This window comes from Poromitra crassiceps, assembly GCF_964638095.1.
Source record: "Poromitra crassiceps genome assembly, chromosome: 19".
Taxonomy (NCBI): domain Eukaryota; kingdom Metazoa; phylum Chordata; class Actinopteri; order Beryciformes; family Melamphaidae; genus Poromitra; species Poromitra crassiceps.
Window position 1 is genome coordinate 23,381,818 of NC_139646.1, and position 20,045 is coordinate 23,401,862.

The following is a 20,045-nucleotide window of genomic DNA, read 5'->3' on the forward strand; positions in this document are numbered from 1 at the left end:
AAGATAGGTTGATTTCACCAAAAACAGACGTTTCAAGCTAGAAGCTGAGATAATCAGCCTTTTGTGAAATGAAGCATTTCAAGCACATCACTGACTCTGAAGCTAATATTTTCTGATGTAGTGACACCTCAAAAATAATTTCCTTCAATAAAACAGCGAAAACAAAGGAATTTTGTTTTGCAAAATAATATTTTTTAGCTGCAACCAGCGTGCGCAGACCCTACACCTTCTTGCTGGTCTTGATTTACTGCTGGTGGGCATCAGATATTCTAGCTTGTGTTTGTTGCCAATCTGTCCATCGAGTCTGCTGTCTGGGTCTGTGTTGTATGCTGCCCTGCGTGCCCCACCCCCCTCCTCCCTGTCTCTGGTGGCTCTCTGCTGCGTTTGCTCTGCACTGAAAAGTGCGCTACGCCCAGCTTTTTCACAGCGTTCCGCCGAGCTGAGAGCTTATTCCAGCTGAGAATAATGTAACTTTTCAGAAAGACGCTGGTGTCGGCAAATAATCATGTGGATGGGCTATCGCAGCGGAGACGGAGGGGCTCAATTGTGGCAGCAGATTGACTGCTGTTCACAGGCACAGCTAACGTTATGCTTCATGTATATCGATGCATACCGATGCGGTTTCCGTTTCCCCATGACTTCTTCTCGTGTTTTTTCCTCACCTTTCTCTAATCTGGAGAGCACTGTCGCCACCTAATGGGTCCGTAAAATAGCTTCTACACATTCGACATCCACCATATTTTTACAGGAGATGGATCAGGCTTTGATCCACGTCCCACCGTCAAAAAACGCATTTGACGCCGATCGACGTCATTGGCACTCTACGTTACTATTTGATTTGACGCCGATCGACGTCATTGGCACTCAATGAGTTAAAAGAAACCCACGGTCTCTCTTCACAGTGATCAGCTCCCTCTGTCTGAGAGACTCCACAGGGAATACACCATGCTTACCATCTCCATGCCCCTCCCACCCCCCCTGCTCCCACCTCTCCCCTCCACCTCCCTGTCCCTCCTCCCACCTCTCCCCCCTCCCTGTCCCTCATCTCGCCCTCCCTGTCCCTCCTCCCTCCTCTCCCCTCCCTGTCCCTCCAGCCCTCCACCCCTCTTGACCTCCATCACTCGGCCCTCTTCCCAGCAGAGGCCATTACGCTCCACACAGCAGCACTCACCGCCCCATGGAATCATTCAACTGCTCTGAAACGCCATCGATCCATGACAGAGCGGGGTGTGTGTGTGTGTGTGTGTGTGTGTGTGCGTGTGTGTGTGTGTGTGTGCGTGTGTGTGTCAGAGTGAGTGACCCTATAATGCACAGGCCCCTCCACCTGCCCTAACCGCTTTGCCACTACAAACTGTGTTTGTTTGTGTGAGAGAGACTTCAGGGTTTCCCTTGGCTTTTTGGAGGGTGTACTGTAGGTGCTGTGTCGCTAGGGGGTTATTATATATTTTCAATGAAAAATATGCAATTTCACATCATTATGGACCATTATTATGACCATATCTGTGTACAAACATTTGGAGAAGCCAGGTCTCAGCGGAGAGTGTCTGTGACGTATCAGACTGGAAACAAACATTGCTCTCACTAAAACCTTGCAGAGAGGCGGGACATAGCGTGTGGATCATTTGATTTGACCGTTCTGGGGACTGGAGTTGGCGCTTGTATGGCATGTTCTGCCCCCAAATGGAGTGGGATTCAGCATGTTCTGCCCCTACGCAAGTGGGATCCGCATAGAACCGGGCAGCTGGCAGCTGCCTCCGTGCGGACTACCGTTTGCAAGCCGAGGCAAGAGTGCTGCCTGCCGGCTTGGAGCGTCGACTAGCCGCGGAAAAGAGCTGCGGGAAAGACGATATTCCTGGAATGGGAGTTTAACGAGCGCATGTCCTTTGCATTCTACATTAAATGAAGACATTACCGTTTGTTTTATTTTGTATGTTACATTGGGCCAAATATATTAACATTTATGCGGTGGAAAAGTCTGCCCATGTAGGCACTATTGCAGCCATCTTGCCTGCTCAGAATTTTCTTCTCGCAATGAAGATTGATTGACAGCTGTCATGTCGTGATTTGATTGGTTGGAATGGGGTAGAAATTTGATAGTACTGAATGACGTCAGCATACAGTTAGGAATGAAATCCCGAAAAATTAACTTTTGATGTGAAAAAATGTGGAAAAACGAAAAAAAAATCTGATTTTTGTGATTTTTTTTTGCATTCATTATTAAATAGGTGCACTGTATACCCAGAGATGTGATCTGAAATAGATTTTTCATTTCAGCTCGACTTTAAAGACAAAACTTTAAAGTAGTCCACTGGGGACCAACATTGATTTGACATTAATTTGCCTGAGGGGGTGCTGCGCCTAAAGTCTTATATCGTCCTTATCGATCTGTTTACGCTACGACTACGTCTACTGTCTGGAGCTGCTGCACAGGGCCAACTGTATCACATGCAGAGAGACAGAGAGACAACGAGCAGTATAGGATTACATGTGGACAGAGAGATGAAAAAGAACAATCAGCCAAATAAACAAATCTTGTCAGTGCCAACTATCCATTTCCATAAAACCACATATTGTGATACTTGAGAATGTCTGGTAACACACCTAACACACACAGGCAGCATCTGAAAAGAAAATGTTTTAGCTTTAGTCAGACCAGCTTACCCTGTGTGTCGTCCAGTCAGTCCAGCTTACCCTGTGTGAGTCAGACCAGCTTACCCTGTGTGTCGTCCAGTCAGTCCAGCTTACTCTGTGTGAGTCAGACCAGCTTACCCTGTGTGTCGTCCAGTCAGTCCTGCTTACTCTGTGTGAGTCAGACCTGCTTACCCTGTGTGTCGTCCAGTCAGTCCTGCTTACCCTGTGTGAGTCAGACCAGCTTACCCTGTGTGTCGTCCAGTTAGTCCTGCTTACCCTGTGTGAGTCAGACCAGCTTACCCTGTGTGTCGTCCAGTCAGTCCAGCTTACCCTGTGTGAGTCAGACCAGCTTACCCTGTGTGTCGTCCAGTCAGTCCAGCTTACCCTGCGTGAGTCAGACCTGCTTACCCTGCGTGTCGTCCAGTCAGTCCAGCTTACCCTGTGTGTTGTCCAGTCAGTCCAGCTTACCCTGTGTGTCGTCATTGTGCTCGGTCAGTCCAGCTTACCCTGTGTGTCGTCGTTGTGCTCGGTCAGTCCAGCTTACCCTGTGTGTCGTCGTTGTGCTCGGTCAGTCCAGCTTACCCTGTGTGTCGTCATTGTGCTCGGTCAGTCCAGCTTACCCTGTGTGTCGTCGTTGTGCTCGGTCAGTCCAGCTTACCCTGTGTGTCGTCTAGTCAGTCCAGTTTACCCCGTGTGTAGTCATTGTGCTCGGTCAGTCCAGCTTACCCTGTGTGTCGTCATTGTGCTCGGTCAGTCCAGCTTACCCTGCGTGTCGTCCAGTCAGTCCAGCTTACCCTGCGTGTCGTCCAGTCAGTCCAGCTTACCCTGTGTGTCGTCGTTGTGCTCGGTCAGTCCAGCTTACCCTGTGTGTCGTCGTTGTGCTCGGTCAGTCCAGCTTACCCTGTGTGTCGTCGTTGTGCTCGGTCAGTCCAGCTTACCCTGCGTGTCGTCGTTGTGCTCGGTGGCCTGCACAGCCTTGCGGATCTGCATGCGGATGATGTCAATTTTGGTCTTGCTGTCCTGCAGCATCTGCTGGGCCGTCTGCAGCATCTTCTTGTCCTGATTGGGCCAGAGGCGGGAGATGGTGCAAGTCACATGGCAGGAAGTAGGAAGTGAAACATGACAGTGTAAGATGGTGTGTGTGTGTGTGTGTGTGTGGTTGTCAGGTTATGTTGTGTTAAAACTAAACAAATAATCTGTGCTTTGACCATTTGAGCAGAGGAAAATCATTGGCACATTGTCTAAAAAGGGGGGATGTGTTATGAGTCTTCTCTCTTTGTCTGGTTTATTGATATTTGTCTCATATTCTTGTTTAATGGCCCTGCAGTGACACATACAGTAAAGGTAAGTGGGTGCATGAGAGCAAGGTCAACTGACAAGGAGAGAGAGATGCTGCTCAAACCAGGGCCAGGGGGAGGGGACATCTGAAGTAATCAAGAGATGAGGTGTGTGTGTGTGTGTGTGTGTGTGTGTGTGTGTGTGTGTGTGTGTGGGTGTGTGCGTGTGCATGTGTGTGTGTGTGCAGGCGTGCTAGAGACAACATCATTATCTGAGTCAGCAGATTATGGCAAGGTTGTGTATCTGTATGTGGACATGCACATACACACTTCAGTATGGGTTGACTGGGGGAGGGGTCTAATACTGCAGATGGGAGACCATGTTCCCTTTATGTAAATTGCTGAGTCATGTGTGCATGTGTGTATGTACAGTATGCAGTCTGCAATCAGTTCACTATTGTCCTTTTGAGCTGTGTGTGTCTGTGTGTGTGTGTGTGTGTGTGTGTGTGTGTGTGTGTGTTTCTAGGTTATTATAGTCAAGTAAAACTGTGAAAAAACAAAACATTTTAGCGAACTGAAATAAAAATAAAAACTAGACTTTAGCAACAAAAACAACAAAAAACAAACTGAAACAATATTGTGTACTTACAAAACAAACTAAAATAAAAAATAAAAATACGCAGAAAATGTCTTTAGTTTTACTCTATGTCAATTTGGTCAGAATTGTCAACACAAGACGCATGAGGATATGTTTGAGACTGGGATGTTTACATAACCGCGAGTCAGTTGCTTTCACAAAGTGTTGTGTTTGTAATTATTCTGCAGTTCTTCAATCTTGCCACTGACAAATACCCCTATTTATTATAATAAAAAGAACTAAAACTAATACTTAAACTAATAAAAAAATAAACTAAAATGAAACATTTTTAAACAATAAAAACGAAACTGAAATGAGCAAACCGGAAACTAACTGAAACTAGACTGAATTGAAAACAAAAGTGATTCAAAATGGAATCAAAATAAAAGCGAATGAAAAATACAAAGCTATAATAATGGTGTGTTTATGGATAGTGTGTAGAGAAGTCCTGTACCTTGGTGGATCCATTGGCGTAGATGGGGATCATGTTCTCCGCTCCCGCTTTGACTTTAAGCTCGATGTTGAGCTGCCTCTCCAGGGCGGCGATGCGCTCCTGGTGGACCGATGTGCCTCTCTCTGCCCCCGGGGACTGAGGACACTCATCTATGGAGGGATGGAAGAGGTGAGGACAAGATGATCAGATCATGATCTGCACACTGTGTTCTTCTCAAACATATTTAATATTGGACCATTCTTCAAGAAGGAAGACGTCTGATACTTTGATGTCTCACAAAAGTTCGATGAGCTTTAAATCTGGTGACTGGGGGGAGGCCATGAAGGCTGTTTGACTTCATGAGACCACTCTTGAATTTCTTTAGTGTAGAGGGGGAATTCCATCCATTTTGGGAACACTAATGACTCTCAGTAGATGGTTGTCCATCTATACAATTACAGATCCACCACCGTTATGGATTGAATCCTCTGGCTTTTCCAACTGAAGCCTGCCCAGGCCAGAAGTAGCAGAAGGTTGTCCAAAATGACTTGTGCTTCTTCTTACAGCAGGTTATGACTCTTTTTACATTGGCCATGGCATCCGCCATTAATCCAGCGTTTGTGTTTATTGATCTCCGATCCAATGATCTTGGCTTGGTCCCAGTCCCTGATATGATTGTGTCTTTTGCAGTGGTCTGATATTGCTGACTTTAGGTTTTCTTGTTCTGCTTTTTCTTTTTGTGTTCTTGTGAGTCTTCCTGCGGTTTCCTTTTCGCATTCCTTTTGATGTTTTCTTTCTTTCTTGTGGTGAATGTTCTTCCTGTTTCTCTAAATGTATGTTTTGTTGCATGACCCGCATGGTATTCCATAAATTATGTTGCATTTTTTTGTCTGGTTCTATCTTGTCTTTGGGGTGAACTAGAAGTTGTCGTAGTTTTGTATGTGGTTTTACTGCTGTTGTTTATTTAGTGTTTTTTCATGATCCTTTGTATTGGTTCTGTTCTCCCTCAGATGTACAGTATGGTTACTATGCCTTTGTTGTTGTCCTCGGTTTTCTGTGTGTGTTTTGTTTTCCGTTCTTTTTTTGACTTGCTGTTTGCCTTTGTTTATAATGGCCCATTTGGGGGGTGTGGCCGGCCTGACAGATCTGTCATGCTGGCCACGCCTCCTCTAAACAGCTGTTGACACGTCACAAGACTGCAGATGTCAGTCGAAACTGTCTACGACATCTACGACGCATTTGTCTGTTCAAAAGAAACAAAACATTCATTTGAACAAAGAAGACATAATGAACCTGATTGAGCTATATGGTGATCCTCTTATTTTACTACCTTTAAGTCCTTATCAGGTGGTGATCCTCTTATTTTACTACCTTTAAGTCCTTATCAGGTGGTGATCCTGTTATTTTTGTCCTCTATATCTTTTTGAAAATGTCTCTCAGCATGGACCTGCATGAGTCATGACTGATGAGGAATTCACTTGTTTTCATGAGAAAGATATGATTATTACAATATTATTAATATGCATATGACTATCACTATGAGCAGCCTCTCGACCTGCATATTAACCAACATGCATTGGTTAATATTATTAACCAATGCATTATTATTTATATGCATTATATTATTTAATATTATTATATTAGTTCTTCGTTAAAACAAGTGACTCCAACATACCTTTATTCTCATCTCCTCCCTTCACCACAATGTGTGCGTCCAGCTCCTGCAGCTCGGCATGCAGGTCGTCCAGCCGGCGGTTGGAGCTCCGTAGCTGGCTGTCCACCTGCAGGCAACACAAGGGTTGGAGCTCTGGATCATGTTATGGAGAAGAAATGATCATCACCTCTTCTGCATCTTCTTTCATATGCACAAGTGTACCCACCTGTCAGTTCATCAAATTATGAAACCTTGGATAACAAGTACTGCAGGTGTGCATGCAACTAACTATATATATTTATATATATACACATACATACATACATACACACACACACACACACACACACACAGTATATTATATTGTATCATCGATTAATCTCTTGATTATTTTCTTGACTAGTCGATTAGTCCGTTTGTTTGGTCTATCAAATCTCACAAAATGAGTGTTGATCACTTTTTACCCAAAGTCCAAGATGACATCCTCAAAATGTCTTCTTCTGTCCTGACCAACAGTCCACAACCCAAAGATAATCAGTTTACTGTCATAGAAGACTAAAGAAACTAGAAGGTATTCATATTTAAGAAGCTGGAACGAGAGAATTGTAGTCTTTTTTTTCTTAAGCAATTAATCGATTATAGTTCAGTTCAGTTATGTTTATAGCCCCTTATCAGCACACAAATATGTCTCAAAGGGCTTTACATAGCATCACTAGTCATATACTACATCATATATCTACACGCAACATAGGTTACATACATCACATATACAGTACATACTACACACTGGCTGCGATGCGATACTACACAAACACAGCACACAGCACACACAGGGAGGAAACAGGAGCACACGGAGGAAACCCACACAAACACGGGGAGAACATCACTCCACACAGAAAGGAGCTGCGTGGAGATTTGAACCCACGACCTTCTTGCTGTGAGGTGACACTGCGCTAACCACTGAGCAATTATACCAATTATAATTGACGATTAATTTTCTGTCGATCAACTCATCGATTAATCGTTTCGGCTTCAATAACATGCGATCAAACCTCTTGATAACCTAGAAGGCCAGGCAAGAACTTCATGAGAAGCTAACGAGGCTAAAAGCAGGCGCTTGTTTTGAACCAGAGCTACATTGAGCCTTCAATATTGTCCTTGAAATACCAACAGGATCCATTTGAGCTATGATCCATTGAATAATGCTCTTTTAATGTGCTCCATTAATTCAGGCAAATTGCCTTCGCATACGTATCAAAGCTAAATAACAATCGTACAACAAATCCAAACCTTGGTGGATAAACCCGTAAGTCTATTCTGCCGTGTGGTGAAGGAAACCATCATGCTACAGGTGATTTTAGACCCTCTTTTTGTGTCTACACGCCAAAACCAATTAGCCCTGAATGAACAACTAGCCTCGAATAACCCTGATTCTTGAATAGCTTTATGCCCAACAACAGCTCCTGAGGCTGTCACAGCACAGTCTTCTATCTGGAGGGTTCTTCTGCCAGTGCAATGTGGAGAACACCTCCTGAATGCTCAATGAATAGAATTGACCTTGATCACCGGAGGCGTAATAATTACATCCTACGTCCTGCAAAATGATCCCAACACGACTAAAGGTCTCATTATGCTTTCCGCATCAGCGAGGAACGCGAGTGTCCGCGCGGAAAAGTGATGTCAAATCAGCAGACACGCCCCTCCGCAAGGCTCCGTGCGGACGGTTTTCGAGCGGCCGTGCGCACGCCGAAATTTGTAACTACGCGGAGGCGGACGGGCAGACAAAGTGGAGTTTTCAAGACTCGCGCTCAATTCCGCCTGCAGAAACCCACACAGAGTATACAAGCTCCACACGTTTCCTCGTCGGATTCCGTGTCTCTCATTTCCGTGCGGCCGGCCAAAGCGTCAAGCATAATCCAGGCTTAAGAAGAATGCAGAACTTCACCAGCCACTGTTCCAGACAGCAACCATCATTTAAACATGGTTTCTTTCCACAGTGGTGCTGGTGCTAAATCCCACCACTTCTCCATGACATTCCACAACTAAGTTAGACCGCATCCATGAACCCTAAACATTTTAATCCTTCCTTGTTTGTCACTGATGTTTTTCTGTCCTTTTTTTTAAACATTTTTATTTGCTTGTTCAGAACATGCAGAACAGCCACACAACAATAAAAAAGAAAATTAAGAACAATGGAGAAAAACAAAAACATATGTGGACAATGTTAACAAACAGGCAGTTAAAGCCAGCAATGTTTGCTGGACCCAGGAGGACCAGCCTAGAAGAGCCTCAGGGGCTTACTGACTGAGTGACTGTTGAAACATACAATGCCATGCTATATCAGATCTTCCATGACCAGAGGTCTGTGTCAAGGCTTTCAGCCACAAAAAGTAACTAATTTGGCCGGTATGACATGGAAAGAGCCTGGGAATGTCTGGACTCTACTAGCCGTTTGATGGAGGTTCTTGTCAGGTTCCAGGCTAAGCGAGGCTGACCTGGTGTGCGTTCCTCTTGTCGGTGGTGGCCCTGCGCAGGTTCTCGGCTCCCTCCTTGATCTTCAGCTCCTTGCGGATCTCTCTGCGGATGCGCTCGCGCTGCTCGTCCAGACGCTGCTGCACGCTGGAGTCCGAGAAGTCCGAGTTCTGGTCGAGACCCAGCTGCTCCAGAACCGTCAGCCCGCCTGGGTCGCTCTGGATGGTTGGAGGGAGCGGGAGAAGGAGAAGGACAAGGAGAAGGGAGGACAAAGTTGAAGCAAAAAGTTAGTCCATTTCGTTCAAAGCACAAGGCTGGTTTTCCAACACTGCACTACACTCACATGCCTTCAGCCTGGTATGGAGGGCTAGGGGTTAGGGTTAAGGTTAGGCCTTCAGCCTGGTAAGGAGGGCTAGGGCTTAGGGTTAAGGTTAGGCCTTCAGCCTGGTAAGGAGGGCTAGGGCTTAGGGTTAAGGTTAGGCCTTCAGCCTGGTAAGGAGGGCTAGGGCTTAGGGTTAAGGTTAGGCCTTCAGCCTGGTACGGAGGGCTAGGGCTGAGGGTTAAAGTTAGACCTTCAGCCTGGTAAGGAGGGCTAGGGCTGAGGGTTAAAGTTAGACCTTTAGCCTGGTAAGGAGGGCTAGGGGTTAGGGTTAAGGTTAGGCCTTCAGCCTGGTAAGGAGGGCTAGGGGTTAGGGTTAGGCCTTCAGCCTGGTAAGGAGGGCTGATGCCAGGGAACAGGGAGGTTAGAGAGAAGAGGAGGAGATGGTGGGCAAGATAAGGCAGTAATGGGAGGAAATAGAGAGAGGATGGGGGTAGAAGGAAACGGGCAAAAGTGGGTAGACGTGAAACTGTGAGGAGAGGAAGAGGGAGGATGGGAAACCAGAGGCAGGAGGAGGAATGAGCAAAATCTAGTTCGACCGACATTTATATTTCAAAACATATCTGCCATCATATGTCAGAGCCGTTCGTTTACAAGAGCTTGAAAATCACTGAAGTTCAAAAGCCCGGTTGGAAATGCCTGTTTTCAGGTAGTTCTGCTGGCAAAATGGACCAAAACTCACAACAACAACAACATCATCATCATCATCCTCTCTCACTTTCCAGTCTTCCTCTACGCTGAGAGAAACGCCATGAAGATGTCGACGAAAACAAGCAACACGCATTTCACACCAATACACCCGGCGTCGACCGACTCTCGCTCAACGCATTTCTAACGACTTTCGGGAATATTCGACCTGTACGCCGGGAGTCGCTGTGAAAGAACGACGACTTTGGTGGCTTTAGTCACATCTAGCGAGGAGCTCCAGCTTGCCAGTGGGGAGTTGTGGGGGGAAGCTGCAGACTAGAGCGGACCACCACACAATCAGGAGCGCAGCAGGAGAGAGACCACCATCCACGACAACAATCACTCTCCCCCGCCGCAATCACAGGAACACGTAAAGCAGACAAACAAGCCATGACAACACTTCACCTCCGAGCTGTCCTCATCGTCCTCGTCGCCATGCCAACACATCGTTCCCTTCGATACGGTGACCCCAAAACCGCAGGAAAACAACAAGCGGCCTTGGTGGTACGGCTCCCGTCTGAGACAAGACAAGCAGCTAGAAGCCTCGCCGAGGGCAGAATGGGTAGTGGAGAGAGAGAGAGAGAGAGAGACTGAAAAGAGATAAAGAGAGAGAGAGGAGGGGCAACGCCTCCTAAAGAGGATATCCGTCCCAACACCAAACTGCTCAGGCCTTTCCTGTTTCCTCTCTTGAGTCTGCTGTCAGTGGTGACACACACACAGAGAGAGATACATACACAGGGAGAGAGACACCCACACACGGAGAGAGACACAGAGAGAGAGAGAGGGAGAGAGACACAGAGACATACACAGGGGGAGAGACACAGAGACATACAAAGGGAGAGACACAGAGAGAGAGAGACACAGAGAGAGAGACATGCACAGGGAGAGAGACACACAGACAGAGCGAGAGAGAGAGAGACACAGAGAGAGACACAGAGAGACATGCACAGGGAGAGAGACACAGACACAGACAGAGAGACACAGAGAGAGAGACATGCACAGGGAGAGAGACACACAGACAGAGAGAGAGAGAGAGAGACACAGAGAGAGAGACATGCACAGGGAGAGAGACACACAGACAGAGAGCGAGAGAGAGACACACAGAGAGAGAGAGACATGCACAGGGAGAGACACACAGACAGAGAGAGAGAGACACACAGAGAGAGAAAGAGAGAGAGAGAGAGAGAGACACAGAGAGAGAGAGAGAGAGAGAGAGAGACACAGAGAGAGAGAGAAGAGAAAGAAGAGAGAAAGTACTTGGTCTAATCACTGTGTTGTTTAATCATGCCTTGATCTATGAGAGATAGCCTGCACGGTGTCAAGTCTTTCCTGCTCACTTCATCATCTGATTTGGCTTAATACTGAATTCTGCAACCAGTGTTGCTGTTGCTCTGGCTCTGGGGTCGGTCAGTGTTGTTGTTGCTCTGGCTCTTGGGTCGGTCAGTGTTGTTGCTGCTCTGGCTCTTGGGTCAGTCAGTGTTGTTGTTGCTCTGGCTCTTGGGTCAGTCAGTGTTGTTGCTCTGGCTCTTGGGTCAGTCAGTGTTGTTGTTGCTCTGGCTCTTGGGTTGGTCAGTGTTTGTTGCTCTGGCTCTTGGGTCGCTCAGTGTTGTTGTTGCTCTGGCTCTTGGGTCAGTCAGTGTTGTTGTTGCTCTGCCTCTTGGGTCGATCAGTGTTGTTGTTGCTCTGGCTCTTGGGTTGGTCAGTGTTGTTGTTGCTCTGCCTCTTGGGTCGATCAGTGTTGTTGTTGCTCTGCCTCTTGGATTGATCAGTGTTGTTGTTGCTCTGGCTCTTGGATTGATCAGTGTTGTTGTTGCTCTGGTTCTTGGGTCAGTCAGTGTTGTTGTTGCTCTGGTTCTTGGGTCAGTCAGTGTTGTTGTTGCTCTGGCTCTTGGGTCAGTCAGTGTTGTTGTTGCTCTGGCTCTTGGGTCGCCCAGTGTTGTTGTTGCTCTGGCTCTTGGGTCAGTCAGTGTTGTTGTTGCTCTGGTTCTTGGGTCAGTCAGTGTTGTTGTTGCTCTGGTTCTTGGGTCAGTCAGTGTTGTTGTTGCTCTGGCTCTTGGGTCGCTCAGTGTTGTTGTTGCTCTGGCTCTTGGGTCGGTCAGTGTTGTTGTTGCTCTGGTTCTTGGGTCAGTCAGTGTTGTTGTTGCTCTGGTTCTTGGGTCAGTCAGTGTTGTTGTTGCTCTGGCTCTTGGGTCAGTCAGTGTTGTTGCTCTGGCTCTGGGGTCGGTCAGTGTTGTTGCTCTGGCTCTTGGGTCGGTCAGTGTTGTTGCTGCTCCTCTGGCTCTTGGGTCAGTCAGTGTTGGTGTTGCTCTGGCTCTTGGGTCGGTCAGTGTTGTTGCTCCTCTGGCTCTTGGGTCGGTCAGTGTTGTTGTTGCTCTGACTCTTGGGTCGGTCAGTGTTGTTGTTGCTCTGACTCTTGGGTCGGTCAGTGTTGTTGTTCTGGCTCTTGGGTCAGTCAGTGTTGTTGTTGCTCTGGCTCTTGGGTCGGTCAGTGTTGTTGCTCTGGCTCTTTGGTCGATCAGTGATATGTTCAGGGAGGAAGCATGGGAAGGATGCGTTTTCCAAGTATTGGATCAGAGCCAGAGAAGGAGGACTTCTGTTGTCTGCACTGACCTCACACTTCCTCTGGGGTTCAGATCTGCAACCATCTCCCCTATAGAAAGCCTATGGGGATGGAGACACTAACCCATATGGGATGTGATCACATGTCTTCTCTATGTGCAGCAATGTACTGTGAGGAGGATACAGATGACTTTGTCCGTGTCGCACAACACATTGGCTCGCTTAAACTAGGATGTGCCTGCCTGTTCATAACTCCTCGCTATAGACAGCATCCTGGCTCACATTACAAGAAAGGCAGGAAGCGGCTAACTGCTAGCAGCTAGCCCTGTGCCACAGCCACAGCCAGCTGATAAGATAGCGGAGGGCTAACGTTAGCGGTTAGCTGGCTGTCTGCCTGCTTGCTAGCTGCCCCACAGAAGGAGAAGATGAAGGGAGAAGCTGGTGACGTCACCATAGCCGATGTCTTTGATGACAGACTTTCCACTGCGGGAGCTTCACTTACAAAAATAATCATCTTTATTAGGGATAGGATTGGACTTCATAAGATAATATCAAACTTTAACAATCTCCGCAGGAAATTGGCTTGTACTGAAGACCATACATAACAACCAAACATACTGAAAATATATAGGAAATATTACTCTGCGTCGAAAGGTTTCCTGTGCTTGTCTTTGCAGCAGAATAGAATGGAGAACGGTTAACTTCTGTCTGTAATTTAGCAATTTGCAGCTATGCCTATTGTGGGTCTTGCCTGATGTAACTGACTCATCCTTATCTACACCTCCTTGTCAGCAGTTTTGTGTTAGCTGGGACAACTTATCTACACCTCCTTGTCAGTAGTTTTGTGTTAGCTGGGACAAAAAATGTGAGACCAAACAACTTCCTGTAATCTGAGAAGAGGAGAGACTGAGCCGGCCTCACTGGGCTTTAGGGTGAGTACACACACACACACACACACACACATGTCTCACACACACGTCTCACACACACACACACACACACACACACACACACACACACACACACACACACACAAGCTCTGTAGCACATAGCACTTTTCAATGACGACTTCACAATTGTGTATATCACAACAGACTGTTGTGATTGTGATATACACAATTGTGAACAGTACAGTAGTGTCCATAATAACAAGAAATTGAAGCTATGTGAAGCTAAAGTGAAGCTATGGTTTCATGTCATGTTTTTTTTTGGTAAACTACAAAAAAAAAGTCCATATTTCATTCTTTTCATCAAATTAGTAGCTATGATTGGGTATTTGAGTGATGGTGCTACAGCTACAGCTAGCCGCCCTCTCCATCATCAAAGTTGTCCATTCCTGTGTTAGTTGAACGATGATGGGGAGCATGATAGGCTTCAGCAGTGGTGTGCCTTGCCTGTACGATGCTCTTTGTGAAGATGCATCGTCGTCGTGGGCGCTCAGTGTTTAATCTGACTGACCGCTTGTTACTCTCTGGCTCCCGACATCCCTGGAGCCTCTGACCTTATTAGACCCAGACTGACCGAGAGAGAGAGAGAGAGAGAGAGAGAGGAGGAGAGAGCTTATACTGCTTCTACGAGCTCTCTTTAACTAATCCATTCACTCTCTCTGTCTCTCTCTCTCTCACCAGCTCCATCTCTCTGTGTAAAGTGTGGAGGCGATCCAGACCCGCTGACCCAACACTTTAGCTCGATTAATAAGCGTACACTACAGTGTGGGAGTGGGTGTTGTTGCTTCAAATAGCTTGGAGAGTTTCAGAATAGCCGTGTGTTGTTGTGCTTTCTGTGTACACTACAGTCTGCTTGTTCTGCTGAGCTGTAGCCTGCCTGGCTTCCAACCTCTTCTGGGTCAGATGGTGAAGTGGTTGTGTAACTGATTTAGAAAGAGGTTGTTCCATTTATTTCGTCTACTCTCCTCCTCACTCACAGCCTCGGCATCCAGAGTGTCACTGCGAAACAGAGGTGGGCAGGGGCGGACTGGGATCATAATTCAGGCCGGGCATTAGATACCAAGCAGGCCAGGCCGATAAGGGCCGACGCGCGTGCCGGCGACCGAAAATTTGGACCGTTTGAAGCCCAATTTGGGCCGTTTGAAGCCAGATTTGGGCCGTTTGAAGCCCAATTTGGGCCGTTTGAAGCCAGATTTGGACCGTTTGAAGCCAAATTTGAGTCGTTTGAAGCCAGATTTGGGCCGTTTGAAGCCCAATTTGGGCCATTTGAAGCCCAATTTGAGTCGTTTGAAGCCAGATTTGGGCCGTTTGAAGCCAGATTTGGGCCGTTTGAAGCCCAATTTGGGTCGGTTGAAGCCAGATTTGGGCCGTTTGAAGCCCAATTTGGGCCGAGTCCAATTTTACAATGAGATGCACCCACTTTAACCCTGAAGTGTAATTATTACTTCAGACTAACTAATAAAGTAATAAAACCACTAGTAAACCAGTAGGCGGCGCCTGGCCTGCTGTTCAGTGAGTGGCCTGACTGCGGGCACCAACATTTTTTTATTTTTTTTTGCAGGCCAGGCCAGGCCACCGGGCATTTGCCCGACGAGCCCGATTATGCAGTCCGCGCCTGGAGGTGGGGGAGCTGGATGAAGGGTACATGTATGTGTCTTGATCACTGCACTAGCGCCTCCTAGGGGTCGGGGGGAGCATAACCTAGCTAGCCCAGGGAGGGACATTCAGCGGCGGTGGTGTCCAGGGAGGTAGTGACAGGCTAATTCAATAGATAACGGCGCCAACAGAGGCTAATTCAATCAGACTGTGTGAGCAGCGAAGAGGAGCCGAGGGCTGGATGGAGGACAGGAGAGAAAGTGTGTGTGTGTGTGTGTGTGTGTGTGTGTGTGTGTGTGTCATGTCGTGCCACTGGGGGGACAATGTCTGGAGTTTTCCTACCGACTGATAATGACCAATCAGGATAGAGATAGTGTCCATAGAGATAATGGTAAGGCGTGGCTGTGCATGCATGCATGACTTGCACAGAAACCCACACACACACACACACACACACGCACACACACACACGCACACACACACGCACACACACACACACACACACAGAGGTCTCTGGGGAGGGAGGCCATGGAGCCCAGCCCACTACTGGCTGAGGCGGTGTTGTTCTAGAGGGTGTGATCTACCGTCCAGCTGGCAGCTTCTGACCCTCGTCGGCCAGTGCGGACCACTGACGTCTTTACATGGGCTTAAATGTGTCAGGGAAGTGTCTGTTGTGTTGTACTGTCTGTGTTCCTCACTGTCTGTCTGTGCTCCTCACTGTCTGTGCTCCTCACCGTCTGTCTGTGCTCCTCACTGTCTGTCTGTGCTCCTCACTGTCTGTGCTCCTCACTGTCTGTCTGTGCTCCTCACTGTCTGTCTGTGCTCCTCACTGTCTGTGCTCCCCCACCCATTGTGTGTTGTTCCTATATTGTGTTTTAGTTTCCAAATTTAACAGAGAATAATGCATATATGAGGAATACTCAAAGATTTAAATTAAGTTAAGAATGTCCTCCTGCCCCATCTTGTCCTGCTACTGATCTAGATTTACACCATGTCTTGTCTTCCATCTTAAACATCTCACTTATTTCAGTCAGACATTCAAAACTTCCTTCAGATGCCAAAGTGTTGACACAGACAACATTCCTACGCAGAGAGTGTGTGTACTTGTGTCGGGAGTTCAAAGCCAACCCCTGACAAAGACTCTGAGTGTGCTTTTCCTGTGTGTGTGTGTGTGTGTGTGTGTGTGTGTGTGTGTGTGTGTGTGCGTGTGTGTCTGTGTGTGTGTGTGTGTGTGTGTGTGTGTGTTTAGTGTGTAGTACTACTAGTGAGCATGTGGAGAGTGGCTGGCGTGCAGCCGGGGCCCCCGCTGGGATAAGCACACTGGCTCCCTTTCTATACTTCCTACTTCCTGGCGTACACAATGCGTAGGAACACAAACGTGATGCACCATGACAAACGCACACAATGATGAATGCACACACACGCGCGCACACACACACACGCGCGCGCCTCTTCTCGTTCACCATGCTGAGGCAGTCAGGACGCACACACGTACACACCATAGACATAAATAATATGGACGTTGTAGCTGTCCTATTACATTTCTTCTACCTGGCGGAGTTCAAACGTTGGCCGTCGCCATCTTGATTTTTCGTCAGCAGAGTGGGTTGAATGGGGTTGAGTGCTTTGCGCAACTCACGTGAGATGGGAGTTTCCCAGAGCCGCTGCTCCACCTGCTATTGGTCCGTGATCGGCAAGCTGCGCGATCACTGGACAGGCGATCTGTCAATCACCCCCTTTTCTATCATCTATTTTACTCCAAAAGTTATATAAAAATGTACCCCCCTACAGTTGTTATGAAAAGTTGAAGTTAGCTACAGTATATAGACCAAAATCGTGTTTCGCCCCTGACTGGAAAGATGTTTAATCCTGTTACAAAGTCGGGCTTTTTAACATGGGGACATCTGCCTACTGCCCCCCGAGCCCAAGTGGCCATTCGAGGATTTACAGCTTAAACAAAGACTTCCGCATCTTCCTGGGAAAGGGGCTGGGCTTGCCCACTGGTACACACACGTACACACACACACGTACACACACACACGTACACACACACACACACACACACACACACACACACACACACACACACACGTCTGACAGAGGCATGAGTCTGTTGAGGCATTCTCTAAATAGGTTTACAGTCAACTGGAACATGTTTCCCTGTAACTCTCTCCTTCTAAAGAACAAACCTACAGGGAGTGAGCTTTTCCTGTTCTTGGTAAGCTGGCAGACAGGCCAGGGGACTGGGAGAGAGGGAGGAAGGGAGGGAGGGAGGGAGAGAGAGAGAGAGGCAGACAGGCCAGGGGACTGGGAGAGAGGGAGGAAGGGAGGGAGGGAGGGAGAGAGAGAGAGAGGCAGACAGGCCAAGGGACTGAGAGAGAGAGAGAGGCAGACAGGCCAGGGGACTGGGAGAGAGAGAGGCAGACAGGCCAGGGGACTGGGAGAGAGAGAGGCAGACAGGCCAGGGGACTGAGAGAGAGAGAGGCAGACAGGCCAGGGGACTGAGAGAGAGAGAGGCAGACAGGCCAGGGGACTGAGAGAGAGAGAGGCAGACAGGCCAGGGGACTGAGAGAGAGAGAGGCAGACAGGCCAGGGGACTGAGAGAGAGAGAGAGGCAGACAGGCCAGGGGACTGAGAGAGAGAGAGAGGCAGACAGGCCAGGGAACTGAGAGAGAGAGAGGCAGACAGGCCAGGGGACTGGGAGAGAGAGAGGCAGACAGGCCAGGGGACTGAGAGAGAGAGAGGCAGACAGGCCAGGGGACTGAGAGAGAGAGAGAGAGGCAGACAGGCCAGGGGACTGAGAGAGAGAGAGGCAGACAGGCCAGGGAACTGAGAGAGAGAGAGAGGCAGACAGGCCAGGGGACTGAGAGAGAGAGAGGCAGACAGGCCAGGGGACTGAGAGAGAGAGAGAGAGGCAGACAGGCCAGGGGACTGAGAGAGAGAGAGGCAGACAGGCCAGGGGACTGGGAGAGAGAGAGGCAGACAGGCCAGGGGACTGAGAGAGAGAGAGAGGCAGACAGGCCAGGGGACTGAGAGAGAGAGAGGCAGACAGGCCAGGGGACTGGGAGAGAGAGAGGCAGACAGGCCAGGGGACTGAGAGAGAGAGAGAGGCAGACAGGCCAGGGGACTGGGAGAGAGAGAGGCAGACAGGCCAGGGGGCCAAGATTCAAGATATTGTCACTCCGTTGTACAATTATGCACGTGTGAAATAATTGTGGTGGGGGGCATCATTACAAGACATAGGTAGGTACAAAGTCACAACTATTATTATGATTATTTTCAGTCTCTTTCTCTATGAACGGTCCTGGGCGGAAACAGGCAACCGGCAGCTGGAAACAGGGAGGGAGGGTGTCATGGAAGCGCCCACAGTCTCACCAGGAAACTTGTGAATACAATGAAGAGAAAGAAGTGACAAGCAAGGGGCAAAGAGAGAGAGAGAGAGAGAGAGAGGGAGAGAGAGAGAGAGAGAGAGAGGGAGAGAGAGAGAGAGAGAGAGAGGGAGGGAGAGAGAGAGGGAGAGAGAGAGAGAGAGGGAGAGAGAGAGAGAGGGAGGGTGAGAGAGAGAGGGAGAGAGGGAGAGAGAGAGAGAGAGAGAGAGGGAGAGAGAGAGAGAGAGAGGGAGGGAGAGAGAGAGAGAGGGAGAGAGAGAGAGAGAGAGAGAGGGAGGGAGAGAAGAGCGCTGAGGCAAACAAAGAGAAAACAGCATGAGGACAGGAAGAGAGGGATGAGGCACAGAGGAGAGGAGCAGGTTGATGAGAGGAGCAGGTTGAGCACAGTATCATGTTAGTACTTGAAAGAGGTGGTTGAGGTTGATAAGGAAGTCATCTCTCAAGACAGATTTTCAATTTGCGTAAAAATCTGTCGGCATGGTTGAAGAAAACCTGGATAACAGCGCTCCTAATAATAGCGCGAGTGCTCGGTAAAATCAGCATAAAGGGGCGTGGCCGGGCAAGTTGAGTTCCGGTTTCCGGTTAAAATGATGATTTATTGATTTATTTTAAACGATGGATTCCCAGACTGATCCTGAGAAATCAGTCAAAAGAAGATGGCAGAAAGAGGCTGAAATCAAATGGGTGGAGAGAAGAGAACAGCAGACAATAGGAGAAAGAAATGTCTGAGTGCAACCAGGGCAGGGTGACCTGACCCCCCCCCCCCCCTCCACACACACACACACACACCCTCGTGAGAATGAGAGCAGGGCAGACAGGCAGCGTTTGCCCTTTCAACCCCTCCGCTGTGTTGGGGTGCCCGCCTGTCTCCAGTGCTCTCCCCCCTCCAGGCCCTCCCACGTCGCACTCTCCCTCCCCCCAACCAGGCCTCCCCTTCCTCACCGGCCACTCTCCCTCCCCCTGGCCACTAGGGCTGTGAATCTTCACTGGCCTCACGTTTCGATTACGATTCAGAGGGCTACGATTCGATTACGATTATCGATGCATCTTCAATCGATGCATCACTTTTTTTCCCAATGATTTATTTTTTCTCACTTTCTTTTTTCTCACTGTGTGGCTACTTTTAAAATAAAAGTGCATTTGGAATTGCATTGTATTATGATCCATAATTAAAATAAACAACTGCATGTACTTCCATTATATTTTATTCGATTATTATTTTTTTGACATTTGTGAATCGATGCAGAATCGTGCACGTCCGCATCGCGATGCATCTTATAATCAATTATTTTTGACACCCCTAATGGCCACTCTCCCTCCCCCCGGCCAGGCCTCCCCTTCCTCACAGGCCAGCCGGCCACTCTCCCTCCCCCCGGCCAGGCCT

The 20,045-nt window shown here is 48.2% G+C and overlaps 1 protein-coding gene across 2 annotated transcripts in view; it reads right to left on the reverse strand.

The window, feature by feature from the left end:
• Positions 1 to 20,045, reverse strand: part of pkn1a (protein kinase N1a) — a 93,523-nt gene that overhangs the window by 27,480 nt on the left and 45,998 nt on the right. Inside the window, exons 1-5 of one of the 2 annotated variants that reach the window (XM_083655653.1) lie at positions 10,576 to 10,678; positions 9,128 to 9,322; positions 6,654 to 6,759; positions 5,000 to 5,148; positions 3,570 to 3,690 (exon numbers count right to left, since the gene is read on the reverse strand). In XM_083655653.1, coding sequence (XP_083511779.1) covers positions 3,570 to 3,690; positions 5,000 to 5,148; positions 6,654 to 6,759; positions 9,128 to 9,322; positions 10,576 to 10,617 — 613 coding nt within the window. In that variant the 5' untranslated portion in view covers positions 10,618 to 10,678. Of the gene's footprint in view, positions 1 to 3,569; positions 3,691 to 4,999; positions 5,149 to 6,653; positions 6,760 to 9,127; positions 9,323 to 10,575; positions 10,679 to 20,045 lie in introns of those variants that run through there. The other variant, XM_083655654.1, reaches the window with a different exon arrangement.